The sequence below is a fragment of the Cervus canadensis genome, chromosome 23 (genome assembly GCF_019320065.1).
Source record: "Cervus canadensis isolate Bull #8, Minnesota chromosome 23, ASM1932006v1, whole genome shotgun sequence".
NCBI classification, from domain to species: Eukaryota; Metazoa; Chordata; class Mammalia; order Artiodactyla; family Cervidae; genus Cervus; species Cervus canadensis.
Window position 1 is genome coordinate 17,168,670 of NC_057408.1, and position 23,871 is coordinate 17,192,540.

A 23,871-nucleotide genomic window follows, 5' to 3' on the forward strand; every position below is an offset into this window, starting at 1 on the left:
TGTCCAACTCTTGGTGGCCCTATTGACTGTAGTCCACCAGGCTCCTCTGTCCATGGAATTCTCCAGACAAGAATACTGGAGTGGGTTGCCATGGCCTCCTCCAGGGGATCTGCCCATGCCCTCCTCCAGGGGATCAGACCCAGGGATTGAGCCAATATCTCTTAGGTCTCCTGCACTGGGAGGTGGGTTCTTTACCACTAGTGCCACCTGGGAAGCCTTGAGATCTTCCTGACCCAGGGATCAAACCCACATCTCCTGCATTGGCAGGCAGGTACTTTACCAGACCTAATAACTGCATCTAAAACATCCATCCAGACCCCATGTCCCTGGAGTGGGGACAATGGACACGAACTAGTTAGAGTTATGCTTGGGGGTCGACACCAGAGCCCAAATGAGAAGAACAGAAACATTTCTTGGATACTTCACTTAATACCTTGTGAGCAATTTAAAAGCAAATACTGCTATTTATAATAATGATAATCTCCATTTCATTGCTCATAGTTATTCTACTAACTTAAAACTTTCTGATTTTATGAGAAAAAAAATATCTAGGGGAAGTCACTAATCGCTGCCAGTTGGCAGACTAGGGAAAACATGAAGCCAGGAATGTGTGAGTTACAATTTGTCAGAATTCCAGGTTCTATGTACAGACAGACATGGAAAATGTGGGTAATTAAGTAATTGAGGCAAAACCTTGTCTATCTCTCTTTTTATTTGAGCTTCTGGCCAAGATAAACTTGAAAGGAAGAGTGTATGGGCTTGTAAAAGTGAATCAGAGGGTGGGGCTAAGAAAAGGGTGGTGCTAAAATTGCTAAAAATTACTCCTACATTTAAGAGTTACTTAACTCAGCCACAATCTCTTACTAAAGGAACCCGTTGCCAATTCTGTTCCAAGTGGAAGAAAACAAGGTATTGTAAGTATTTCTTTGTTTAAAAATGTTTATGTTTTCTTTCTTCATTGAACTGCCTAGATGAATAACAAATTATCAAGACCTCCACAGAACAGAAATGATAGTTGAGGCCATCCCCCAAGAATTCTGTGCAAGTCTGAGAGATTTAACCCCGAACCGGTTCAAAGATTGTGCTGGGAAAGGCTAAGCAGGAGAATGCTTTCATTTCCAAAGATATGAGAGAGGTGGTTTTACCATGAATTGTGAAATTATGAATGATATTTTTTTCCAGTCACATTTTTGGATTTGCTACCTTTGTATCTGTCAACAGGGGCAAAAAGAAATAGAATATTCTCAGAATGATTGAACCAAAACCCTTCTATTCCTTCAAAAGAGTGGACTTGGCACCATGAACTTGATCTCCCTCATTTGTGTAGGGAACTAATGATTTGACTCTCTACCCCCTACCCCTACACAACTTCAAGTCTTGGCTATCATTCCAGGGGCCATTAGCTTTCTTCTCTTCCACGAAATAATCAAGGCCTTAACCTTATACTACATGCTCATCGGAAACCCTCCCAGACTATTAATTCCTTCAGAAATGGCTTCAGGTAAACTCAGAAGTGCTGGGGGTGTGGAGAGGTCATTTGCTGATATGCTTGACTCCACCAAGTAGGCAGTATTATCAGCACCCTGGGAAGGTCAGGAGGCCTTGACTGTCCTCTAACAGAAAAGCAGAGCAGAGTCCTTCCTGCTCCCTCCTCCTGCTCACCATCACCCCTCCTTTCTCCCTCCTCTTGTTCATCCTCTTTTGTCACCCAATCCCTCCCTTTCACCATAAAACCTTAAAGGCAATAAAATATAGTGGCAAAAGGATTTGTATTTAGAGTCTAGAGACTGGGATTGCAATGATAGCTCTGCTGTTAGGTAGCCATGCATGTTAGCACATTTTACCTCTCTGGGCCTTAGTTTCCTAGCAGATAAAATGAGACAATTTGATTAGGATTAGAAGATTCTTTCCAACACTGATTTGCTGGGAATATGTGTATCTATAATGAGACATTTTGATGAATGATACTATTTTTTTCTTATTTCTTTAGTTAAGCCCCTTTACAGACTGAGATATTACGTATTTTACAGAAATGTATGGATACTGATACATGGATTAGGAAATGACAACTCACTCCAGTACTCTTGTCTAGAAAATTCCAGGGACAGAGGAATCTGGTAGACTACAATCCACTGGGTTGCAAAGAGTCAGTCATGACTGAGCGACTGAGCAGGCATACTGAGGCATCTATATACCTCCCGGAAACTGCAAAAGAGCAATTTGTTCTGAAAAGGGCACACTTGGTTTTTGATCTAGACTTTAGTCTTTATGTATAGTCCCCTCTGAAAAGATCACTCTCCATCCCTTGAATGGATAAATTATTTAGTGAGAATTTCATCCCCAAATTCGGCATCTTTCAGGAATCACTTTTAATTCTGGCTTAGCACTTTGGTACTTTTTTTTTTTTTAAAGGCAAGAATTGTTCTTCTTGTATGTTCTAGGCTGCATCTGATGTATTAATGATGATATTAATGAGAGAGTTAATGAAGCTGAAGGTAACTGTCTATTAACTTTCCACAAGAAATTAACTCTTTCATCAGAGAGAATTATCATTTTCAGGAATTTTCTACAAGTATCTAAACTCTAGAATAATCATAAATCATAGGTAGAAAGATAAAAGTCCTCAGCCTTAAAGTAATAATTTCTCCTCTCTTCCCTTCATGGTGATTATGCTTTGGCCATGGAGCCAAGCAATTTCCATATGAAAAATTCATGAGTTCTTAAAAGAGAAAGTTTAGGGGACTTTCCTGCTGGTCTAGTGGCTAACAATCTATGCTACTAAAGCAGAGGGCCCGAGTCTGATGACTGTTCAGGGAACTAGACCCTACTTTCTGCAACCAAAGACTCCACATGCTGCAAATGAGACCTGGCGCAGCCAAATAAAAAAATTAAAACATAAAAGATAAAGCTTGATATATGGGTAGTAAACAAAACATCATTTAAAGGGATATAGCTGTGAAGAAAACAGGGAGCTTATATCCAAGATAGCACTGGATCTGTCAGGAGAAAGTGCTATTATGAGGGTGTAGAGTTATTACAAAACAAGAGTGGTTGCTTTTTTCATTTAATAAAATAGTGTTAGCCTAGAATTATCATCAGCTTCTACAATAGGTAGAAGCTACGACTAGAGATGATTTACGGGCTGAGAAGTTGTTTGGTTAAGGGTAAGCCTATGACTAGGAGGGGTTTCAACAGTGTTACTGTTAATTCAAGTCATGAAGAAATCAAGACTTTGTCTGCACATGTCTCTCCCTTGATTCAACCATTTAGCTAGAGAGATCTCCTGACTTCTCTAAAGTTCTCATTCTAGGTTTCTCAGAGGGCGGGATGGTATCAGTGCAAGACCGAGTTCTATATAATACTGGCCCTAATAGGAATCTCCAGACCTAGGAATTTGGTTTATTTTAAATTATTTAATCAGTTTGAGCCAAATTAATTATTTGGCTTTAAAATGACAATAGATTGAATTCACTATTTCTTTGGTAATGATCTAGTTTTAAAAAACTTAAATGAGAATATCAGGGTGATTAGAGGTGAAATTTAGAAGCTGAACACAGTATTTTAAAAAATGAGAAAGCTTGAGTTCCTTTGTTCATTATGATTGGTTTCAGGGGGTCTCAAGTAAGTGAGAATAAAGACAAGAGAGTCTTGACTTCTCTACTTCTCTATAAGCATTTCCACTAGACTGTGAAAGTTTCAGGTTTAAATAGATTTAAAAAAATGGTGACTAGAACCTTAACTACAAACACTCTAAATAAGAAATAAATAAATATTTGGAAGTTTCCATTTTGTACAAAGTCCTGATCTGGGTGCTAGCGGATGCGCAAAAGAGAGTAAGAAAATTTTGCTCTCAGGGAACTTATTCTAGAGATGAAAAGATACGAACATATGAAAACAGAACTAGCAGTCTGATAAGTACCAGGCAAGTGGCAAAAGCTACTTTATGGGACTTTGGTGGCAGACATGCTCCTGTGAACCCCAAAGTTCAGAAAAAGCATCCAGAGGAAAATGTCTGGAACAGAGTTGGGTTTCATCTTATTATGAAAGAGGATAAAGGCTCTCCAGGAACCAGGATACCATCTATCAAGGTGTGAACAGATAAACAAGGTTAAAAAATATAAAAATAGGGATGAAAGATAAGTGAGAAAAAGTACAAAGTCAAAAAGTTGTATAATTATTCCTCATTTACTGGTAAAGCCAGCAGATATGTGGCATATTGAAAAGAAGCATTTGGCTGATTCGACTACAATTTAAACTCTGGCAATTTCAACAGGGAGACCAAACTGACCAGAATCCAGGTGTTCTCTCAGGTGTTTCCACTCTAGAATTTGAGGGAGTTCTCTTAAACTCTCTGGACTTCAGTTTTCTAAGATTTAAAATAATATTGGAATTATGTTCATTCAGCTCTTAGGAGGGCATAAATACGGATATATAGATTATTGTTGTTGTTTAGCTGCTAAATCGTGTCTGACTCTTTGCACCCCATGGACTGTAGCCTACCAGACTCCTCTGTCCATGGGATTTCCCAGGCAAGAATGCTGGAGTAGGTTGCCGTTTCCTTCTCCAGGGGATCTTCCTGACCCAGGGACTGAACCCTTGTCTCTTGCATTGGCAGGCCAATTGTTTACCACTGAGCCACAGGGAAGCCCCGTATAGATTGTTACATAGGTTATTATGTATATAATCGGGTTGGACAATACATTCTTTTGTCATTTCAATGAAGGATGATAGAAAAGATAATTGTGTAAACCAAAAAATCTGTTTACAAAAGTAAAATAAATGGAAAAGATTATTAATATGTTCTTTAACTCTGCTTTATCTTTCTTAGATCTTCCCAGTGGACTCGCTAGCAGAATCTATCAACCAATTTGCTCTGGAGTTTAGTAAAAAGCTAGCTGAATTTGCTGAGGGTAAAAATATCTTCTTTTCTCCCTGGGGGATCTCAGCCTCCTTGGCCATGGTGTATTTGGGCACCAAAGGGACCACTGCAGCCCAAATGGCCCAGGTGAGTAAGAAAGGTCAACTATCCTCTGTTGGCTTAAAATGAAATGCTTTTATTTGGCTTTCACCTCCATTCCTCTCCTGGAACCCAAATAGTCCACATTTTACAATCATGTCTTCCAAAATAAAAGACACACACATTTTCAGACCTTAAAAAATAAGGCTGAGAAAGTGAATTAACAGACAGCTGTTTCTAGGAAAGCTATTTAAGAACCTGTGTTCTCTGGCAAAATCAGATGGAGACAAGAGGTTATCAAGTTTGCTTCAATGTTAAACTTTTTAAAAAATTTTGACTATTAAAATATTTCAAGAAAGTCACGGCTCATACTTTAGTAGAGTTAGCCATCATCTTTCTAATCTTAGAAGGATTTTCTTAAAAACACAAATAGAGGACTTCTTTGGTGGCCCAGTGGTTAAAATCTGCCTGCCAATGTAGGGAACATGGCTTGATCCCTGCTCGGGGAAGATCCCACAGGCTGCAGGGCAACTATCGTAGCCCGTGAACCTAGAGTCTAGGCTCCAAAACAAGGGAAGCCCCACCCTGAGAGTAGCCCTCAGGCGCTTCAAATAAACAAAGCCCGCATGCCCACTCGAAGCAGCGAAGACCCAACACAGTCAAAAATAAATAAACAAAATAATACATTGATTTAAAAAGACACAAATAGAAAAATCAGGTGAAATCTGTTTCTCATGCTTTGTTTGGTTGTTACTTTGTTCAGTCCCTGCTTGTTAGGGTGAATCTAACAAATACATGAAGAGCATTAAAATAGTAGAACAGTATTATTGTTTGTTTCTAAGGCAAACCATTCAATATCACAGTAATCCATGTCTATGCCCCAACCGCTAATGGTGAAGAAGCTGAAGTTGAGTGGTTCTATGAAGACCTACAAGACCTTCTAGAACGAACACCCAAAAAAGATGTCCTTTTCATTATAGGAGATGGGAATACAAAAGTAGGAAGTCAAGAGATACCTGAAGTAACAGGCAAATTTGGCCTTGGAGTACAAAATGAAGCAGGGCAAAGGCTAACAAAATTTTGCCAAGAGAACAAAGTGGTCATAGCAAACACCTTCTTCCAATAACACAAGAGAAGACTCTACACATGGACATCACCAGATGGTCAATACTGAAATCAGATTGATTCTATTCTTTGCAGCCAAAGATGGAGAAGCTCTATACAGTCAGCAAAAACAAGAATGGGAGCTGAATGTGGCTCAGATCAGAAACTCCTTTATTGCCAAATTCAGATTTAGATTGAAGAAAGTAGGGAAAAGCACCAGACCATTCAGGTATGAGCTAAATACAATCTCTTATGATTATACAGTGAAAGTGACAAATAGATTCAAGGGATTAGATCTGATAGACAGAGGACCTGAAGAACTATGGACAGAGTTTGTGGCATTGTACAAGAGGCAGGGATCAAGACCATACCCAAGAAAAAGAAATGCAAAATGGCAAAATGGTTATCTGAGGAGGACTTACAAATAGCTGAGAAAAGAAGAGAAGCTAAAGGCAGAGGAGAAAAGTAAAGATATACCCATTTGAATGCAGAGTTCCAAAGAATAGCAAGGAGCGATAAGAAAGACTTCCTCAGTTATCAGTGCAAAGAAATAGAGGAAAACAATAGAATGGGAAAGACTAGAAATCTCTTTAAGAAAACTAGAGATACCAAGGGAACATTTCTTGCAAAGATGGGCACAATAAAGGACAGAAGTGGTATGGACCTAACAGAAGCAGAAGATATTAAGAAGAGGTGGTAAGAATACACAGAAGAACTATACAAAAAAGATCTTCATGACCCAGATAATCACGATGGCGTGATCACTCACCTAGAGCCAGGCATCCTGAAATGAGAAGTGAAGTGGGCCTTAGGAAACATCACTATGAATAAAACTAGTGGAGGTGATGGAATTCCAGCTGAGCTATTTCAAATCCTAAATGATGATGCTGTGAAAGCACTGCACTGCTGCACCAATATGCCAGCAAATTTGGAAAACTCAGCAGTGGCCACAGGACTGGAAAAGGTCAGTTTTCATCCCAATTCCAAAGAAAGAAAATGCTAAAGAATGCTCAAACTACCACACAATTGCACTCATCTCACACACTAGCAAATAATGCTCAAAATTCTCCAAGCCAGGCTTCAACACTATGTGAACTTCCGGATGTTCAAGCTGGATTTAGAAAAGGCAGAGGAACCAGAGATCAAATTGCCAACATTGAAAAAGAAGAGAGTTCCAGAAAAAAGTCTATTTCTGCTTTATTGACTACGCCAAGCCTTTGACTGTGTGGATCACAACAAACTGTGGAAAATTCTGAAAGAGATGGGAATACCAGACCACCTGACCTGCCTCCTGAGAAATCTATATGCAGGTCAAGAAGCAACAGTTAGAACTGGACATGGAACAACAGACTGGTTCCAAATCGGGAAAGGAGTATGTTAAGGCTGTATATTGTCACCCTGCTTATTTAACTTATATCATGTGAAATGTCAGGCTGGATGAAGCACAGGCTGGATGAAGCACAGGCTGGAATCAAGATTGCTGGGAGAAATATCAATAACCTCAGATATGCAGATGATACCAACCTTATGTCAGAAGGTGAAGAAGAATTGAAGAGCCTCTTGATGAAAATGAAAGAGGAGAGTGAAAAAGTTGGCTTAAAACTCAACATTCAGAAAACTAAGATCATGGCCTCTGGGCCAATCATTTCATGGCAAATAGATGGGGAAACAATGGAAATAGTGACAGACTATTTTTTTGGCTCCAAAATCACTGCAGATGGTGACTGCAGCTATGAAATTAAAAGACACTTGCTCTTTGAAAGAAAAGCTGTGATCAACCTAGTCATGTTAGTCACTCAGTCACGTCCAACTCTTTGGGACCCCATGGACTGTAGCCCACTAGGCTCCTCTGTCCATGAATTTCTCCAAGCAAGAATACTGGAGTGGGTTACCACTTACTTCTCCAGGGGATCTTCCCAAGTGAGGGATTGAAAATGGTTCTCTTGCACTGCAGGCCGACTCTTTACCCACTGAGCCACCAGGGAAGCCTGTGATCAACCTAGACAGCGTATTAAAAAGCAGAGACATTACTTTGCCAACAAAGGTCCATTTAGTCAAAGCTATGGTTTTTCCAGTAGTCATGTATGGATGTGAGAATTGGACTATAAAAAAAGCTGAGTGCCAAAGAACTGTGCTCTTGAACTGTGGTGTTGGAGGAGACTCTTCAGAGTCCCTTGGACTGCAAGGAGATCCAACCAGTCCATCCTAAAGGAGATCGGTCCTGAATATTCATTGGAAGGACTGATGCTGATGCTGAAGCTCCAATACTTTGGCCACCTGATGCGAGGAACTGACTCATTTGAAATGACCGTGATGCTGGGAAAGATTGAAGATGGGAGGAGCACAGCATGACAGAAGATGAGATGGTTGGATGGCATCACAGATTCGATGGACATGAGTTTGAGCAAGCTCCCAGAGTTGGTGATGGACAGGAAGCCTGGCATGCTGCAGTCCATGGGGTCACAAAGAGTCAGACACGACTGAGTGACTGAACTGAACTGATTACTGTATAAGCAGTTAATTTGATGCAAGCATTCTCAAATCACAGTGTCTGTATGTGTGTGTAGCCTTACATAGCAAAGTGAAAGCCGTTCAGTAGTGTCATTCCTTTCTGTGAGCTGCATCCGGGATGCACGTGGGAGAGAGAATTAAAGTGTCGTTTTTTCTTCTTGGACAATTTAAGGGAAACACAGAGTCCACATCCTTCCTGTGAATTTACACATAAATGCTGGGTGAACACAAAGACTCTGACTCTATCATCAGATGATGGTCGGCAGTGAGAACTGAAGCACTTAAGTAGAAAAAAACAACTAAAACTCCTGAATTTTCCAGATAATTAAGGCAATGGTGGCTTTTGCTTAAATTGGCTAAATGATGCACTTAATTTAATAGTTTTCTTCTCAAAACAATGATAGATAAAAATGAAACATGGAAAACATGAGAATTTTACATCTAAGGCTATTCCCAATGTTATTTTCAATGTCCAATGCAAAGCATTAAAGTAAAGAGACTAACAACTTAAATTCAACTGAAAAATTTATTTAAAAGCAGCTCTTGACTTACTCTATTAGTCCAGGTAATACACCATTTAAGTCAAATCAGCACTCTCTTGATTCATTAATCACATGTTTTGCAGCTATGGGAATGACTGGCTTGTAGTTACTGATGTGTATTTCGAATGATCACATCTCTGCAAAATGTGCTCATGTATTGGCTTTTTATTGAAATTACAGGTTCTTCAATTTAGCAGAGACCAGGACAGCAAATTTTGTCCTGACAGTGAAAAGAAGAGGAAAATGGTAGGTCTTATATTTCAATATTCATTTGATAATTAAGGAGAAGGTATTTTTAGCATTGTTTTCTTTTAGTGGCTAAATCAAACAACCTTTAATAGGTAATTTTTCTTAGAAAAAGATATTAAAACTGTAGGAAAATTTTAGAGTACACAATGTCTACACTTTTTGAAAGAGTTGTATTCTTTCCCCTTATCTTTCCCTTCAAAACTATTTCACTTTCAACCTTGTTCTTATCTTTGCAAACTAAGTGTGAAGGAAATTACGCCTCAACAACTTTTGCATCCTGCACTAATAGTACCAAAGGAAAAAAAAAATTACCTACCATACAACTGATTTCATGATCAGTTCGTGAACATGAAATCATTTCTTTTATTCTAAGTTGTTCATATACACGTATTTCTTTTTCAACATTTTTATTTGATCAATTTATTTTCTTTGAAAGGAATTTAATGTGGGCAAGCCTGAAGAAATACACTTTGATTTCCAGACACTTATTTCAGAAATCAACAGTTCCGGCCATGCTTGCATACTTAAAACAGCCAACAGGATCTATGGGGAGAAAACTTATCTGTTTCACAAGGTAAGGGCAAACCTCTTATTTTAAGTTGATGGGAAAGAAAGAGCCATGTGAAACCAATCAATAAACAGTTTGTACTTTTCTACAGGGATTCCAGGGACAATCTTAATGTATAGGATGTTCGTGGTCAGTATTTCTGATAATCATTTAAACTGACCAATGTGTCAAGTTGTAAAGGAAATCAACAATGTATCTCAAACCACATCTAGTGATCAGAACTTTATGCCTAGAATAAAGGCGTACAACCCACTAACACACATAGAAATGTGGTTTATATAACCCCTAGGCCAACATTTGTTTCATGGGAAATAGAATAAAAGATTTAGAGTAGTTCCATATGGTGAGTCTGAAGGAGCAGAGGGTGGCATGATCATCAGAGGATGGCTGGAGACTCTGCCCTCAAGAGCAAAGCTGACTTTAGGATCAGATAAGTCACTTCACATCATGATTTTAGAAAACATTCTTTACATGCAATTAAGTCAACTTCTCTTCTTTGATGGTTGAGACCCCACAATGTAGATCCTCAGAGGAGTCAACCCCACACCTGGCCAAGCATTTAGTTCTTCCTGTTTGTCTATCACATTCTTTGGCACATTTCAGAAAAGACCCAGAAGACCCAGGTGCCCAGTGGGTAAGAAGTAAAGAAACAGAATAGGATAGAAGGATAGCAATAGAAAAAGTCAAGCTGTACAGTGGTGAAGTCTCCTGGGAATAAGATCCCACATGCCACATGGCAAATATATATGCAGATGTGGGGGCTCCAGAGCTGTGGGGGGCAGGCCTTCCTTCCACAACTGCAGTTCTGCGTGGCTAGTCTGCATCCAGCTAAGTTTACACAGGGGAGCTTAGTTTTTAACCATAGCTGGAGTATGGAAAGACTGAAGAAAAAATGGGGTAAGAATTTGCAATTATCCATCTAGCTGGATTTTTAATTTTTTTTGATAATCTAAATAGACTTGATTTCTCAGCTTTGGTAAAAAAAAAAAAATCTATAAAAGGAGATTTTACCTATATCTTCCAGAAATATTTAGAAGACATGCAAACATACTTTGGTGCAGAGTCACAGTCTGTGAACTTTATGGGAGCTTCTGACCAAATCAGAAAGGAGATCAATTCTTGGGTTGAAAAACAGACTGAGGGTAAGCTTTCTCCAAGGTGATCACCGGTGTATTTTCGAGAAGTATCACTTTATCATTTTGAATTGTGTTATGTGTTAAGTATGTGCATGTCTTAAATAGAACTGTGGGCATATTCTAATTATTCAGAACATTTGTTTTTATTCTATGTCTTATCTAAAACATATAAGACAACCATTTTATTAATACCTAGTAAACAAGAGAATGATCAGACTCCACTAATTCCAAAGAGGACTCTAGAAAAATGCAAAAAGTTTTGGAATACTGATGCACATGTGGTTTCTAAAGAAAAGTAGCTGCTAATGAATAATTAAAGTGTGGCATTAAATATATTATATAACCTTAAGTAAGTTTCAGAATAAGGTCATATATTAGAACAGATTTAAAATACAGTAACTATCTTAGTAATAGGATAGAAGTTTGTTGTTGCTATTGTTGTTCAGTTGTTAAGTCATGTCTGGCTCTTTTTGACCCCGTGAACTGCAGCACACCAGCCTTCCCTGTCCTTCACCACCTCCCAGAGTTTGCTCAGATTCATGTCCAAAAAACATAGAAGTTTATCTCTGACCTAATCACCACAGGATAGATAAGTATTCTGTTCCCAGAGGCCTTCCAGAGATACAACCTTGTGGGTTAGTGCTGCATCTTCAAGATGTGGCTTTTGTATTTGTCTAAGATGATTCTTCGGAGAAGGCAATGGCACCCCACTCCAGTACTCTTGCCTGGAGAATCCCATAGATGGAGGAGCCTGGTGGACTGCAGTCCATGGGGTCACTAAGAGTTGGACAGGACTGAGCGACTTCACTTTCACTTTTCACTTTCATGCATTGGAGAAGGAAATGGCAACCCACTCCAGTGTTCTTGCCTGGAGAATTCCATGGACCGAGGGGGCTGACAGGCTACTGACAGGCTACAGACCCCATGACTCTGCATGGGGTCGCAGAGTGGCACACGACTGAGATCGTGCACACAGGAGATGATTCTTAACATTTGTCAGTTTCATAGTCAGCAGGAAATAGGGAAAATAAAGCCTCTTTGCTTTTAAGTGGCTGCCCTGAAACTTTCACATATCAATTCCATTTATATTCCAAACTTGGGAACATGGCATATGTTATGCTCCGGTGACCATTTTGTCTTAGTTTGCCTGGGAATTTCCTGACTTTATTTTCTGAAAGTCTCTCAGACCTGGACAAACCAAGTCAGTTGCCTGGACTTGTAGTAAAAGATGAATCCTAACTCCCTAAACTGACATAGAAGCTCAGCGTGACCACAGGGTCTTGCCTGTCTCTCCACTCCAACTCTTGTCATTCTCTGACTCAAAATTAGTGCTCAGGAATTCCAAGTGGCACAGAATTCCAGAAGATTCCTGTGCCACTTCACAAGCCCACACATTCACTCCTGTGTCCTCTCAATCCGAAACTGCCCCTCTCCTGCCACTCCCAGTCCCTTCATGGCCTCTGGATAACAACTCAGGGCCTCCCTCAGACGACCAGCCTTCCTCCTTGCTCTAAAAGCCCCTTTGGGAACCTTTACCTTGACACTCACCGCGTCGTTCCTAAAACTAACAATTGTTCAGTTATTCATTGAAGTCCCTGCCTCTCCCACTAGATTCAAAGACCTAAGTGCAATAAGTGAAGTCGCTCAGTCGTGTCCAACGCTTTGCGACCCCATGGATTGTAGCCCACCAGGGTCCTCGGTCCATGGGATTTTCCAGGCATGAATACTGGAGTGGGTTGCCATTTCCTTCTCCAGGGGATCTTCCTGACCCAGGGATCGAACCCGGGTCTCCTGCATTGTATGCAGATGCTTTACCGTCTGAGCCACCAGGGAAGCCCAAGTGCAATACCACTACGTTATCTGAGTTTCCGCTTTGAATCACTAACACGTAATAGCCTCACTCATGGCAGTTGTTCAGAACATTGATGTTTATTGAAGTGAATTGAGGAAGCTGGCAGCCCTATATTCTCAGTTCTTTTTTCACTGAACTAGTGACTCAGAAGCCATGCTGAGGCAGGAGTGACTGTTTTTCCTAACTTATGCCTGATTTGGATTCATCCAAATGTGAGTCTGGTTTGAGAATTACAGATTAGCCTGTATTTACAGAAGGAAACTACTTGCCTTGTTCCAGCTCCTGTGAGAACCAAGTGCGACTGTGCAGGCAAGAGCACACTGAAACGCACGACACAGCCCCAGCGGGGGCTGCGCTGAGCCGCGCAGTCGTGCCTGGCTCTGTGCGGCCCCACGGACTGCAGCCCGCCAGCCTCCTCGGTCCGTGGGATTCTCCAGGCAAGAACACTGGAGTGGGTTGCCGTGCCCTCCCTCCAGGGGAATCTTCCTGACACAGAGATTGAACCCATGCCTCTTATGTCTACCTGCATTGACAAGAGGGTTCTTTCCAGTAGAAGTAGAAGCAATTATAGTGCCAGAGCTGAACTAAATCTCAGCTCTCAAATGCCTACCCTCTGCCTACTTGGGTCCCTGGAAGACAGAAGAGGGCCTTATGGGCAGGAAGGCAGGGAACAACTCATATGCTGTCTTTTGCCCCAACAAATCCTTTCAGAGCTGAGTAGAGAGTAACTGTCTGATGCTCACAAGATTGGTTTGCATAAGGGTCTTGCCATCTTCCTCATATAGGCTGATGCCCTCAAGGAGCATGACAGAATCCATTTCACCAGGTCACAGAGCTGTCCAGATGTTCCTATGATCATAGAAATGTGCCATAAATGCTAGGGCTGTCATACCAAATGACCACACACTGTATGGTTTAAACCAATGGAAATATATTCTCTGGTAGTTCTGGCGCTTCCCTAGTGGCTCAGTGGTAAAGAATGTGCCTACCAATGCAGGAGATGCAGGAGACACAGGTACCATCCCTGGGTTGGGAAGATCCCTTGAAGAAGGAAATGACAACCCACTCCAGTATTCTTGCCTGGGAAATCCCATGGACTCAGGAGCCTGGCGGGCTACAGTCCACCGGATCACAAAGAGTCAGACACAACTCAGTGCTAAACAATACAACAACACAGTTCTGGAGGCTGCACATCTGAAATTAAGGTGTTAACAGGGCTCTGTTGTTATTCAGTTGCTAAGCTGTGTTTCACTCTTTGCAACCTCATGAACTGTGGCACGCCAGGCTTCCACTTCTTTGGAAAGTTTTAGGAGAGAAGCCATTCCATGCCTCTCTCCTAGTTGCTGATGGTTGCTGGCAAACCTTGGCTTGTAGAAGCATCTCTCTGATCTCTGCCTCTGTTGATACATGACTTTCTTCTCTTCCTCTCCTTTGTCTTTGTGTTTTCACACTCCATGTGCCTGTGTTCGAATTTCTCTCCTTTTATAAGGACACCAGTCATTGAATTAGAGGCCGAACTAATCCAGTATGACTTCATTTTAACTTGATTGCACCTGCAAAGGCCCTATTTTGAAATGAAATCACATTCACAGGCACTGGGGTTAAGAATTAATGTATCTTTTGGGGAGGACAAAATTCAGCCCACAACAGCAATCAGTTCAGTTCAGTTCAGTCGCTCAGTTGGGTCCGACTCTTTGGAGTTCATGTGACCCCATGAACCGCAGCACACCAGGCCTCCCTGTCCATCACCAACTCCCGGAGTTCACCCAAACTCATGTCCACTGAGTCGGTGATGCCATCCAACCATCTCATCCTCTATCGTCCCCTTCTCCTTCTACCCTCAATCTTTCCCAGCATCAGGGTCTTTTCAAATGAGTCAGCTCTTCGAATCAGGTGGCCAAAGAATTGGAGTTTCAGCTTCAACATGAGTCCTTCCAATGAACACCTAGGACTGATCTCCTTTAGGGTGGACTGTGTGGATCTCCTTGCAATCCAAGGGACTCTTGAGTTCTCTCCAACACCACAGTTCAAAAGCATCAATTCTTCTGTGCTCAGCTTTCTTTATAGGCCAACTCTCACATCCATACATGACTACTGGAAAAACCATAGTCTTGACTAGATGGACCTTTGTTGACAAACTAATGTCTCTGCTTTTTAATATGTCATCTAGGTTGGTCATAACTTTCTTCCCAAGGAGTAAGCCTCTTTTAATTTCATGGCTGCAGTCACCATCTGCAGTGATTTTAGAGCCCCCCCCCCCCAAATAAGGTCAGCCACTGTTTCCACTGTTTTCCTGTGCATTTGCCATGAAGTGATGGGACCGGATGTCATGATCTTAGTTTTCTGAATGTTAAGCTCTAGCCAACTTTTTCACTCTCCTCTTTCACTTTCATCAAGTCGCCCTTTAGTTCTTCTTCACTTTCTGCCATAAGGGTGGTGTCATCTGCATATCTGAGGTTATTATTTCTCCCGGCAATCTTGATTCCAGCTTGTGCTTCTTCCAGCCCAGCGTTTCTCATGATGTACTCTGCATATAAGTTAAATAAGTAGCGTGACAATATACAGCCTTAACATACTCCTTTTCCTATTTGTAACCAGTCTGTTGTTCCATGTCCAGTTCTAACTGTTGCTTCCTGACCTGCATACAGGTTTCTCAAGAGGCAGGTCAGGTGGTCTGGTATTCCCATCTCTTTCAGAATTTTCCACAGTTTATTGTGATCCACACAGTCAAAGGCTTTGGCACAGTCAATAAAGCAGAAATAGATATTTTTCTGGAACTCTCTTGCTTTTTCAATGATCCAGAGGATGTTGGCAATTTGATCTCTGGCTCCTCTGCCTTTTCTAAATCCAGCTTGAACATCTGGAAGTTCATGGTTCACATATTGCTGGAGCCTGGCTTGGAGAATTTTGAGCATTACTTTGCTAACATGTGAGATGAGTGCAATTGTGTGGTAGTTTGAGCATTCTTCGGCATTGCCTTTCTTTGGGATTGGAATGAAAACTGACCTTTTCCAGTCCTGTGGCCACTGCTGAGTTTTCCAAATTTGCTGGCATAATGAGTGCAGCACTTTCACAGCATCATCTTTTAGGATTTGAAATAGCTCAGCTGGAATTCCATCACCTCCATTAGCTTTGTTTGTAGTGATGCTTCCTATGGCCCACTTCACTTCTCATTTCAGGATGCCTGGCTCTAGGTGAGTGATCACACCATCGTGATTATCTGGGTCATGAAGATCTTTTTTGTACAGTTCTTCTGTGTATTCTTGCCACCTCTTCTTAATATCTTCTGCTTTTGTTAGGTCCATACCATTTCTGTCCTTTATTGAGCCCATCTTTGCATGAAATATTCCCTTGGTATCTCTAATTTTCTTAAAGAGATCTCTGGTTTTTCCCATTCTATTGTTTTCCCCTATTTCTTTGCACTGATAACTGAGGAAGGCTTTCTTATCTCTCCTTGCTACACTTTGGAACTCTGCATTCCAATGCGTATCTCTTTCCTTTTCCCCTTTGCTTTTCACTTCTCTTCTTTTCACAGCTATTTGTAAGACCTTCTCAGACAGCCATTTTGCCATTTTGCATTTCTTTTTCTTGGGGATGGTCTTGATCCCTGTCTCCTGTACAATGTCATGTACCTCCGTCCAGAGTTCATCAGGCACTCTGTCTATCAGATCTAGTCCCTTAAATGTATTTCTCACTTCCACTGTATAATCATAAGGGATTTGATTTAGGTCATACCTGAATGATCTAGCGGTTTTCCCCACTTTCTTCAATATTCTCCCCCAAATGTATAACCTAAATATTATCTTGAGGAAGCATCAGAAAAATCTGAGCTGAGAGTTAAGCATTCTACAATTATTTTTTTTTTTCCAAATGTATCAAGGTCATGAAAGACAAAGAATGAATGCAAAACTGCCTCGGATTAAAGAGGACTAAGAGGAAATGACAGCTAAATGCAACTTGAGCCCTTGGATTGATTTCTGGTCTAGAAAAAAAGGACACTATTGGAACAACAGATGAAATAATTTAAACAGGGGACACCTCTTGTGGTCCAGCGGGGTTGGGACTTTGCCTTCCAAAACATGCAGTATGGGTTTGATCCCTGGCTGGGGAGCTAAGATCTCACATGACTTGTGGCCAAAAAGCGAAAACAAAACAGAAGCAGTATTGTAACAAATTCAGTAAGGACTTCAAAAATGGTCTACATAGAAAACAATTTTTTAGAAGAAGAAATCTAAATAGATCTGTTAATATTAATAGTATTCTATCAATACTGACTTCTTGGTTTGAATTCTTATGGGTATAAGATGTTACCATTTAACAGTGTTTCATAATCATCAGTTTCATAAGTGTGGCATTTCACCAGGACATAACTACATCATTTGAAATCTGTCCCTTTGCTCTTGTAGGAAAAATCCTAAATCTCCTACCTGATGATGCTGTGGATCCTACAACCAGAATGGTTCTGGTGAATGCCCTTTACTTTAAAGGAGTCTGGGAACATCAATTCTTAGTCCAAAATACCACAGAAAAGCCTTTCAAAATAAACAAGGTAGGAGCCTGTTAATGACCAGTATGTATTTTATAAGACATTGCAAATGAAATTCTATTTTAAATTCATTCTATCTGAATATATGTTCCTGTAAACTATGGCTCTTTACTTGGACAGGGATGACTGACCTAAAAGACCCAGTTTCATCCCACCTGGACTTTATCCTTTCATTATGTTAATCTCTGTAAACAGACCATGCACATATCTTATCACTCACCCCTTGCTGAGACTATGGTGGAGTAAGTAAGGTAGTTACTGCATTTATTTTCCAAGTTAGAAATGCCGTGGGGCTAAGTGACTAGATTCATGTCAAGTTTATTTGTTCTGGTTGCATTACAGTTTCTCTGGTCAACAGAGGAACCAACCATTAAATGTCCAGTGTTGGTGTGTGTGTTTGTTACTAGCTCTTTGCGACCCCACAGACTGTAGACTGCCAGGCTCCCCTTTCTATGGGAGTGTCCTGGCAAGAATACTGGAGTGGGTTGCCATTTCCTCCTCCAGGGGATCTTCCCGACCCAGGGGTCAAACCTGGGTCTCCGGTGTCTCCTGCAGTGGCAGGCGGATGCTCTACCACTGAGCCACTGGGAAGCCCCAAGTGCCTCGGACTGTGCCTCAGTTAGATGGACGCCAGATTCCGCGTTTTTCACTTACGAGTTCTGTTCTTGTTCTACTAAACTAGCACTATCTTACACCAAACTCTTACTTTTCCAGAAGAAAAAGAAATAAAAAACATTTTAAAATCTCATCTTTTTCTTTAAGTTTTCCCTCTGGGCTGGCACACAGAGCATTTGTTTTTGTAGTAGGAACTTACTTTAGCAACAAGGGAGATTAACAGAAGGTCACAGATACACCCAAGGGCAGGAATATGGCTGGGTCTTGGGCCTTGAATGGAAACAAGGATTCAAATATTCTCAGGGTTCATTCTCTATCTTCTCAACTCTGTTTCTCCCATCCTTCTTCTCTCAATCTGAAGTCTGATCGCCATTCTAGAGATGAGTTTGATAGGTCACATTCCAAATTCTTAGGTAAAGAACTGACTGGCCAAAGTTTGTGAAAATGTTTTAGTCCTAGGTGGATTATCTCACTTAAACACTGCTGCTGAAGACATATTGCTGTAACAATATGTTGTGTGCCATAGATTGTGTGCAATAGGAAATTTTCAGATAATCGGTGGGGAACAGAGGTAGAAAGGACTGAATTTATAATCCAACAGGCTAACTGGAAATAAGCTGGATAGTTACTTGGCTTAATAAAACCACTAGGAATTTTCAGCTGCAAGTGATGGAAAAGCATTCCAAACTGGCCCCGGTGACATGAGAATTATACTAGTGTTAGCCCAAGGGCTTCCCTGATGGCTCAGGGGTAAAGAATCCGCCTGCCAATGTGGGAGATGTGGGTTCAATCCCTCAGTCGAGAAGATCCTCTGGAGAAGTAAATACATCTGGTATTCTTGCCTGGGAAATCCCATGCACAGAAGACAATGGAGGGCTACAGTTCATAGTGTCACAAAAGAGTCAGACATGAATAAAAGACTAAACAACATCAAAGAAACTAAGAGGAACCAGGAGTGGGACCTTAGAGTCTCAAACATAATCTGTCCTCTCTGCCTCTACCCTTGAGCCATCATTATTTCTTTCATTCTCTAATATTAAGGATGGAGTTTATCCATATGACCAGGGAATATGACTGCCCTTTATTCTAGCTTCACAACTGTACTGTTAATACAGAGAAAGTCTTGGCTGCTAGCTCTAACAGAATGCTCCCAAAGAAGACTCTGGTTGGTCCCACCCATATGCTTATCCTTGAGATAATCATTTCATCACAGAGCATCCTGAGTGAACAGCCATGGTCACAAGGCCACTACTTTAGCAGAAAGGTAGGGCTTTGTGATTTACATTTAGCGCCACTTAGAGTGGATAAATAACAAGTCTAAAATGTCTGAATTGTAGGGTTTTGCTTTTGTTTACCGTTTGCTTTACTAACATTTCATAATGTCATGTATCTACCATTACAGTATCATACAGAATAATTTCATTGTCCTAAAAATGCCCTGTACTCAACACATTCATCCCTCCCTCTAAGTCTCTGGCAACTGATGATCTTTTTACTGTCTGTATAGTTTTGCCTTTTTCAGAATGCTGTAAAATTGGAATTGCATAGTATGCAACCTTCTCAAAGGTGCAACCGCCTTCTACTACTTAGTAATATGTATTTAGAGTTCCTCCAATATGTATTTAAAGCCACTTTTTGTGGCTTGATAGGTCATTTCACTGTATTGCTGAATAATCTCCCATTGTATGGCTTTAAGATTTTGTTGATCTGTTTGCCTCTCTGAAGGGCATTTTGGTTCTTTCCAGTTTTTGGCAATTATGACTCAAACTGCTATATGCATTTATGTGCAAGATTTTGCGTGAACATGTTTTTAACTCATTCTCGTGACTGCCCAGGAGCACAGTTGCTGGATCACGTGATAAGATTGTGTTTAGCTTTGTGAGAAACCACTGCACTGCCATCTGGTGTGGCTTGCACTTTGCATTCCCATTGGCAGAGAATGTCAGTTCCATCTTAGCTAGAAGTTTGTGTCATCAGGGTTTTGAACTTTTGGCCATTCTTTTAGCTGTGACACTCCACAGCTAATCTTCACTGTTTTAATTTGCAATTGCCTAAGCACATAGGATTTAACATTTTTTCACATGCTATAGGTCTTCCTTTAGTGAGATATCGGTTCAGATCTTTTGCCTATTTTTAAAATAGAGTTCATTGCTTTATCATTGTTGAGTTTTAAGAGTTCTTCACAAATTTCAGATACTGGTACTTTATCAAACATGTGTTTTGCAATTCTTAGCTCCTAGTTTATTTCTTGTGTTTTCCTTCTCTTAGTGGATTTCAGTTTTATGATATTAAAAGGCTGTCTCAAATGTTTGCATCTGAAATGCAACTTAGTTTCTGAATCATTGGTATTGGCATAGTTTGCATAAGATTATATATTCTTTTAAGTGTTTGGGAGAATCCAGCTTGCCATGATTCCTAGAGGCTGTCATAATACTGTCAGAGAAAGAAAGTCTCACATCATTTATTGATGATGTTATCCAGTAGAACACATATTTTCAGAAAGCAAGGTTTGAATAATTTTATTCAGCATTTAGCAGAGGATCATCATCTTTGTCACTGTCCCAGATGGCTGGGAACCAATGTTGCTAAAGAATTAAGAATTTGGTGAGATACCTCCCCAGTGATTTTGCTGTATATATTCTACAGACTACAAGCAAACCAGTGCAAATGATGTCCATGAAAGAAAAACTTCAAGTATTTTACATAGAAAGTCCACAAGCCATAGGCCTTCAACTCTACTATGTGAGTCGTGACCTCAGTCTGCTCATACTACTGCCAGAAGACATTGATGGACTGGATCAGGTAAAGGGATCAGTCTATTCATACCTCCCTCCTTTCCTCTCCCCTTTGGTAACATTTGTTTTCTCTCTGTGAGTCTGTGTCTATTTTGCAAATGCATGCAAAATCACTTTAGTCACGTTTGACTCTGTGCAACCCCACGGACCCACCAAGTTCCTCTGTCAATGGGATTCTATAGACAAGAATACCGGAGTGGATAGCCATTTTCTCCTCCAGAGGAACTTCCCGATCCAGGGATTGAACCTGTGTCTCTTATGTCTCCTGCATTGGCAGGCAGGCTCTTTACCACTAGCAGCACCTGGGAACATTTACTTGCATGGAAAAATAACTTAAGAAAAAAGACATCAGTCTGACACGAAGATGGTTCTAGTGTTTATCTCTCCTGGGAAAAAATATATGATCTTAAAAAGATATGATCTCCCAGTTCTTGAATTTCTGCACAGGAAGGCAACAACACACCTTTAGCCCTAGGTACTGTATTTTCACGTATCACCTAAGCTTTACAAAACTTTGTAAGGTTGATGTTACTATTCCTCAGGAAGGATAAGTAGTCCACAGACACCTTTAGCATTGGGTAGTCACACAAACAACAGCTAGAGATATTTATTGTGAGTAACAAAGCTTTGTAGATTGATCATAACAATCTTTCAGGTAGTATAGGTCATTTTTCTCCTTCTGGTAGAACCTACCTAATTAATTTTTAAATCACATGCATTAAGCTAGCCTTAGACATACATTTAAAAACATTAAACAGAGTCTAAAACATTTTTTAAAGAATGCTTTTTATCAAGTAAACACTCTTCAGGAGATATACTCTGTATCAGTGCATCTTCAGGTTATTATTTAAGTTGTTCACCAGTTAAACATCTCTTAAGCCTGATTTTGGCCAGACCACATTTCTGAGCAATTCACGTGCAATAAGTGGTCTGTGTTTCTTTGCACTGTGCCTAATTTTTCATGTGTCCCAGACTGTTTATATTTCTGCTTCCACTGCCCTACTGGTGTTTAGAAAGATTTCTAGATAGTGTCATAAAATTTGTGAAACTGGAGAGGATGGTAAGACCAAGTGTGAATACTAAGCCATTAGAGTTACATCAGTATAAACCTTTCTCTAGAAAGTGCAAGTTCCTGACCTGAAAACATTGTCACTTAATGCACATCATTTACATATGTGTCTTTGATAGCAATACTTGGATCTAGAAAACTTCAAAGTAGCAAAACCATGTGCTTTAAACAAACACGTTATTTAAAAAATCAAACATTGCTTTTTATACTATATATGTAATGCATGTGTATATACATATATATTTATTGTTTTAAAATTTTAAATATCAAGAGAAAAAGCAGCTTCAAAATCACTATTTAAAAAGTTATTACTCTTAAGATAGAATGATTTTCCTTTTTTTTTTTTTTTAGAGATTTTCCTTTTTTTACTACTCTTTTTTCCCCCATAATTTATAGTTATTAGTTTCATATTGGTGTGATTATAGAGTATAGGCATTTTATCTCAGATTTTGTTTTTGAAGGATTGTATATTGTGCTAATGAAACTAATTTAATAAATTAGTTATTGAACTAGTTTATTAATAAACTAGTTTTAAACTAGTTAATACAACTAATAAAAACGGGTTCCCTGGCGTACAACGTGTCCTAGAGTATAAGCTTTTGTGTCGATGACATTTAAATGTATATTTATATTAATATATTTGTGTATGCAGTTGCTGTCTTGCAAATATCATAGAAGTACTTCCATTTCAAATCAAGGTCTAACTTATAAAGCCTATATCCTGAGAACTATTAATCTGCAAAATGATATGTCAACAGTGTGAAGGATCTCTTTATAAACAAAAAACTTCCAAATGTGTGTGTTTTGTTACCTTTGGTAATGGGAGTGATTATAATTCATCTATGTTATATCTAGAGATCTCATTCAACCTTTATTTCTTATTTCTTAATTGGAAATTACTGACTCTTTCTTCATTGGCTCCAAATTGCAGCTGGAAAAGGCCATCACCTATGAGAAGCTGAGTGAGTGGACCAGTGCAGACATGATGGAGTTGTGCAACGTGCAGTTAAACCTTCCCAAGTTCAAGCTGGAAGAGACTTACGATCTCAAGTCAACTTTGAGCAGCATGGGGATGAGCGATGCCTTTAACCAGAGCAAAGCTGATTTCTCAGGAATGTCCTCAGAGAGAAAGCTATTTCTGTCTAATGTTTTCCATAAGTCTTTTGTGGAAATAAATGAACAAGGTACAGAGGCTGCAGCTGGTACTGGGAATGAGGTGAGTGTAAGAATTAAACTCCCCTCCATCGAATTCAATGCAGACCACCCGTTCCTCTTCTTCATCAGGCACAACAAAACCAACTGCATTCTATTTTATGGGAGATTCTGCTCCCCCTAAACCCTGCATCTCTCTCATCAAACAAGAGCATCTTACAGTGTGAAAAAAACACATATGATGGAAAATACAATTACAATAAAACCAGTTTGTAGCCTGACTCTTTGTTATGCATAAATATTAGAAAGATTATCTTGAAATAATATATTCTAGTGATCTGATCAGGCCTATATAGCTAGAGAGAGTGCAAATTTAATTTTTTTAACATTTTAATGTGACTTTTATTTACATTTCAGAAATTTGGTTATTCAGTCAAATGCCTTACAATGCTTGACCTACCTGGTCACTATATTTCCATTGTCACTTATATTTCACATGCATCATTTAGGGAAGAAAAATCTTTATAAAGGTGATATAATGATATCACTGATATTGATATGTGAATTTAAAAGTATTGTAAAATAAAAAATTTATTAGAAATAATTGTTATGGGTAAAAGTTGTCACATTAACATCTTTGCTTTTAAAAATCTTATAAACCAGAAGACTAAATTTTTAATTTATATAAATGCATATTGTCAGGTATAAGAAGATATTCTTACTAAAATTTTATCTCCACAAAATTGCCTGTGTTTTTCTAATTTCTACTAAAAAT

General features: G+C 39.7%; 1 protein-coding gene across 1 annotated transcript; it reads left to right on the forward strand.

Annotated features, from left to right (window-relative positions):
* Nucleotides 1-867: 867 nt before the first annotated feature.
* Nucleotides 868-23,697, forward strand: LOC122425803 (serpin B10; the record flags this gene model as incomplete). The annotated part of the gene is made up of 8 exons (XM_043444430.1): nt 868-909; nt 4,829-5,005; nt 9,295-9,360; nt 9,800-9,937; nt 10,956-11,073; nt 17,326-17,468; nt 20,727-20,882; nt 22,876-23,697. Coding segments are annotated over 8 exons (1,245 nt in total), but the record flags the coding sequence as incomplete, so codon positions are not given.
* Nucleotides 23,698-23,871: the final 174 nt, after the last annotated feature.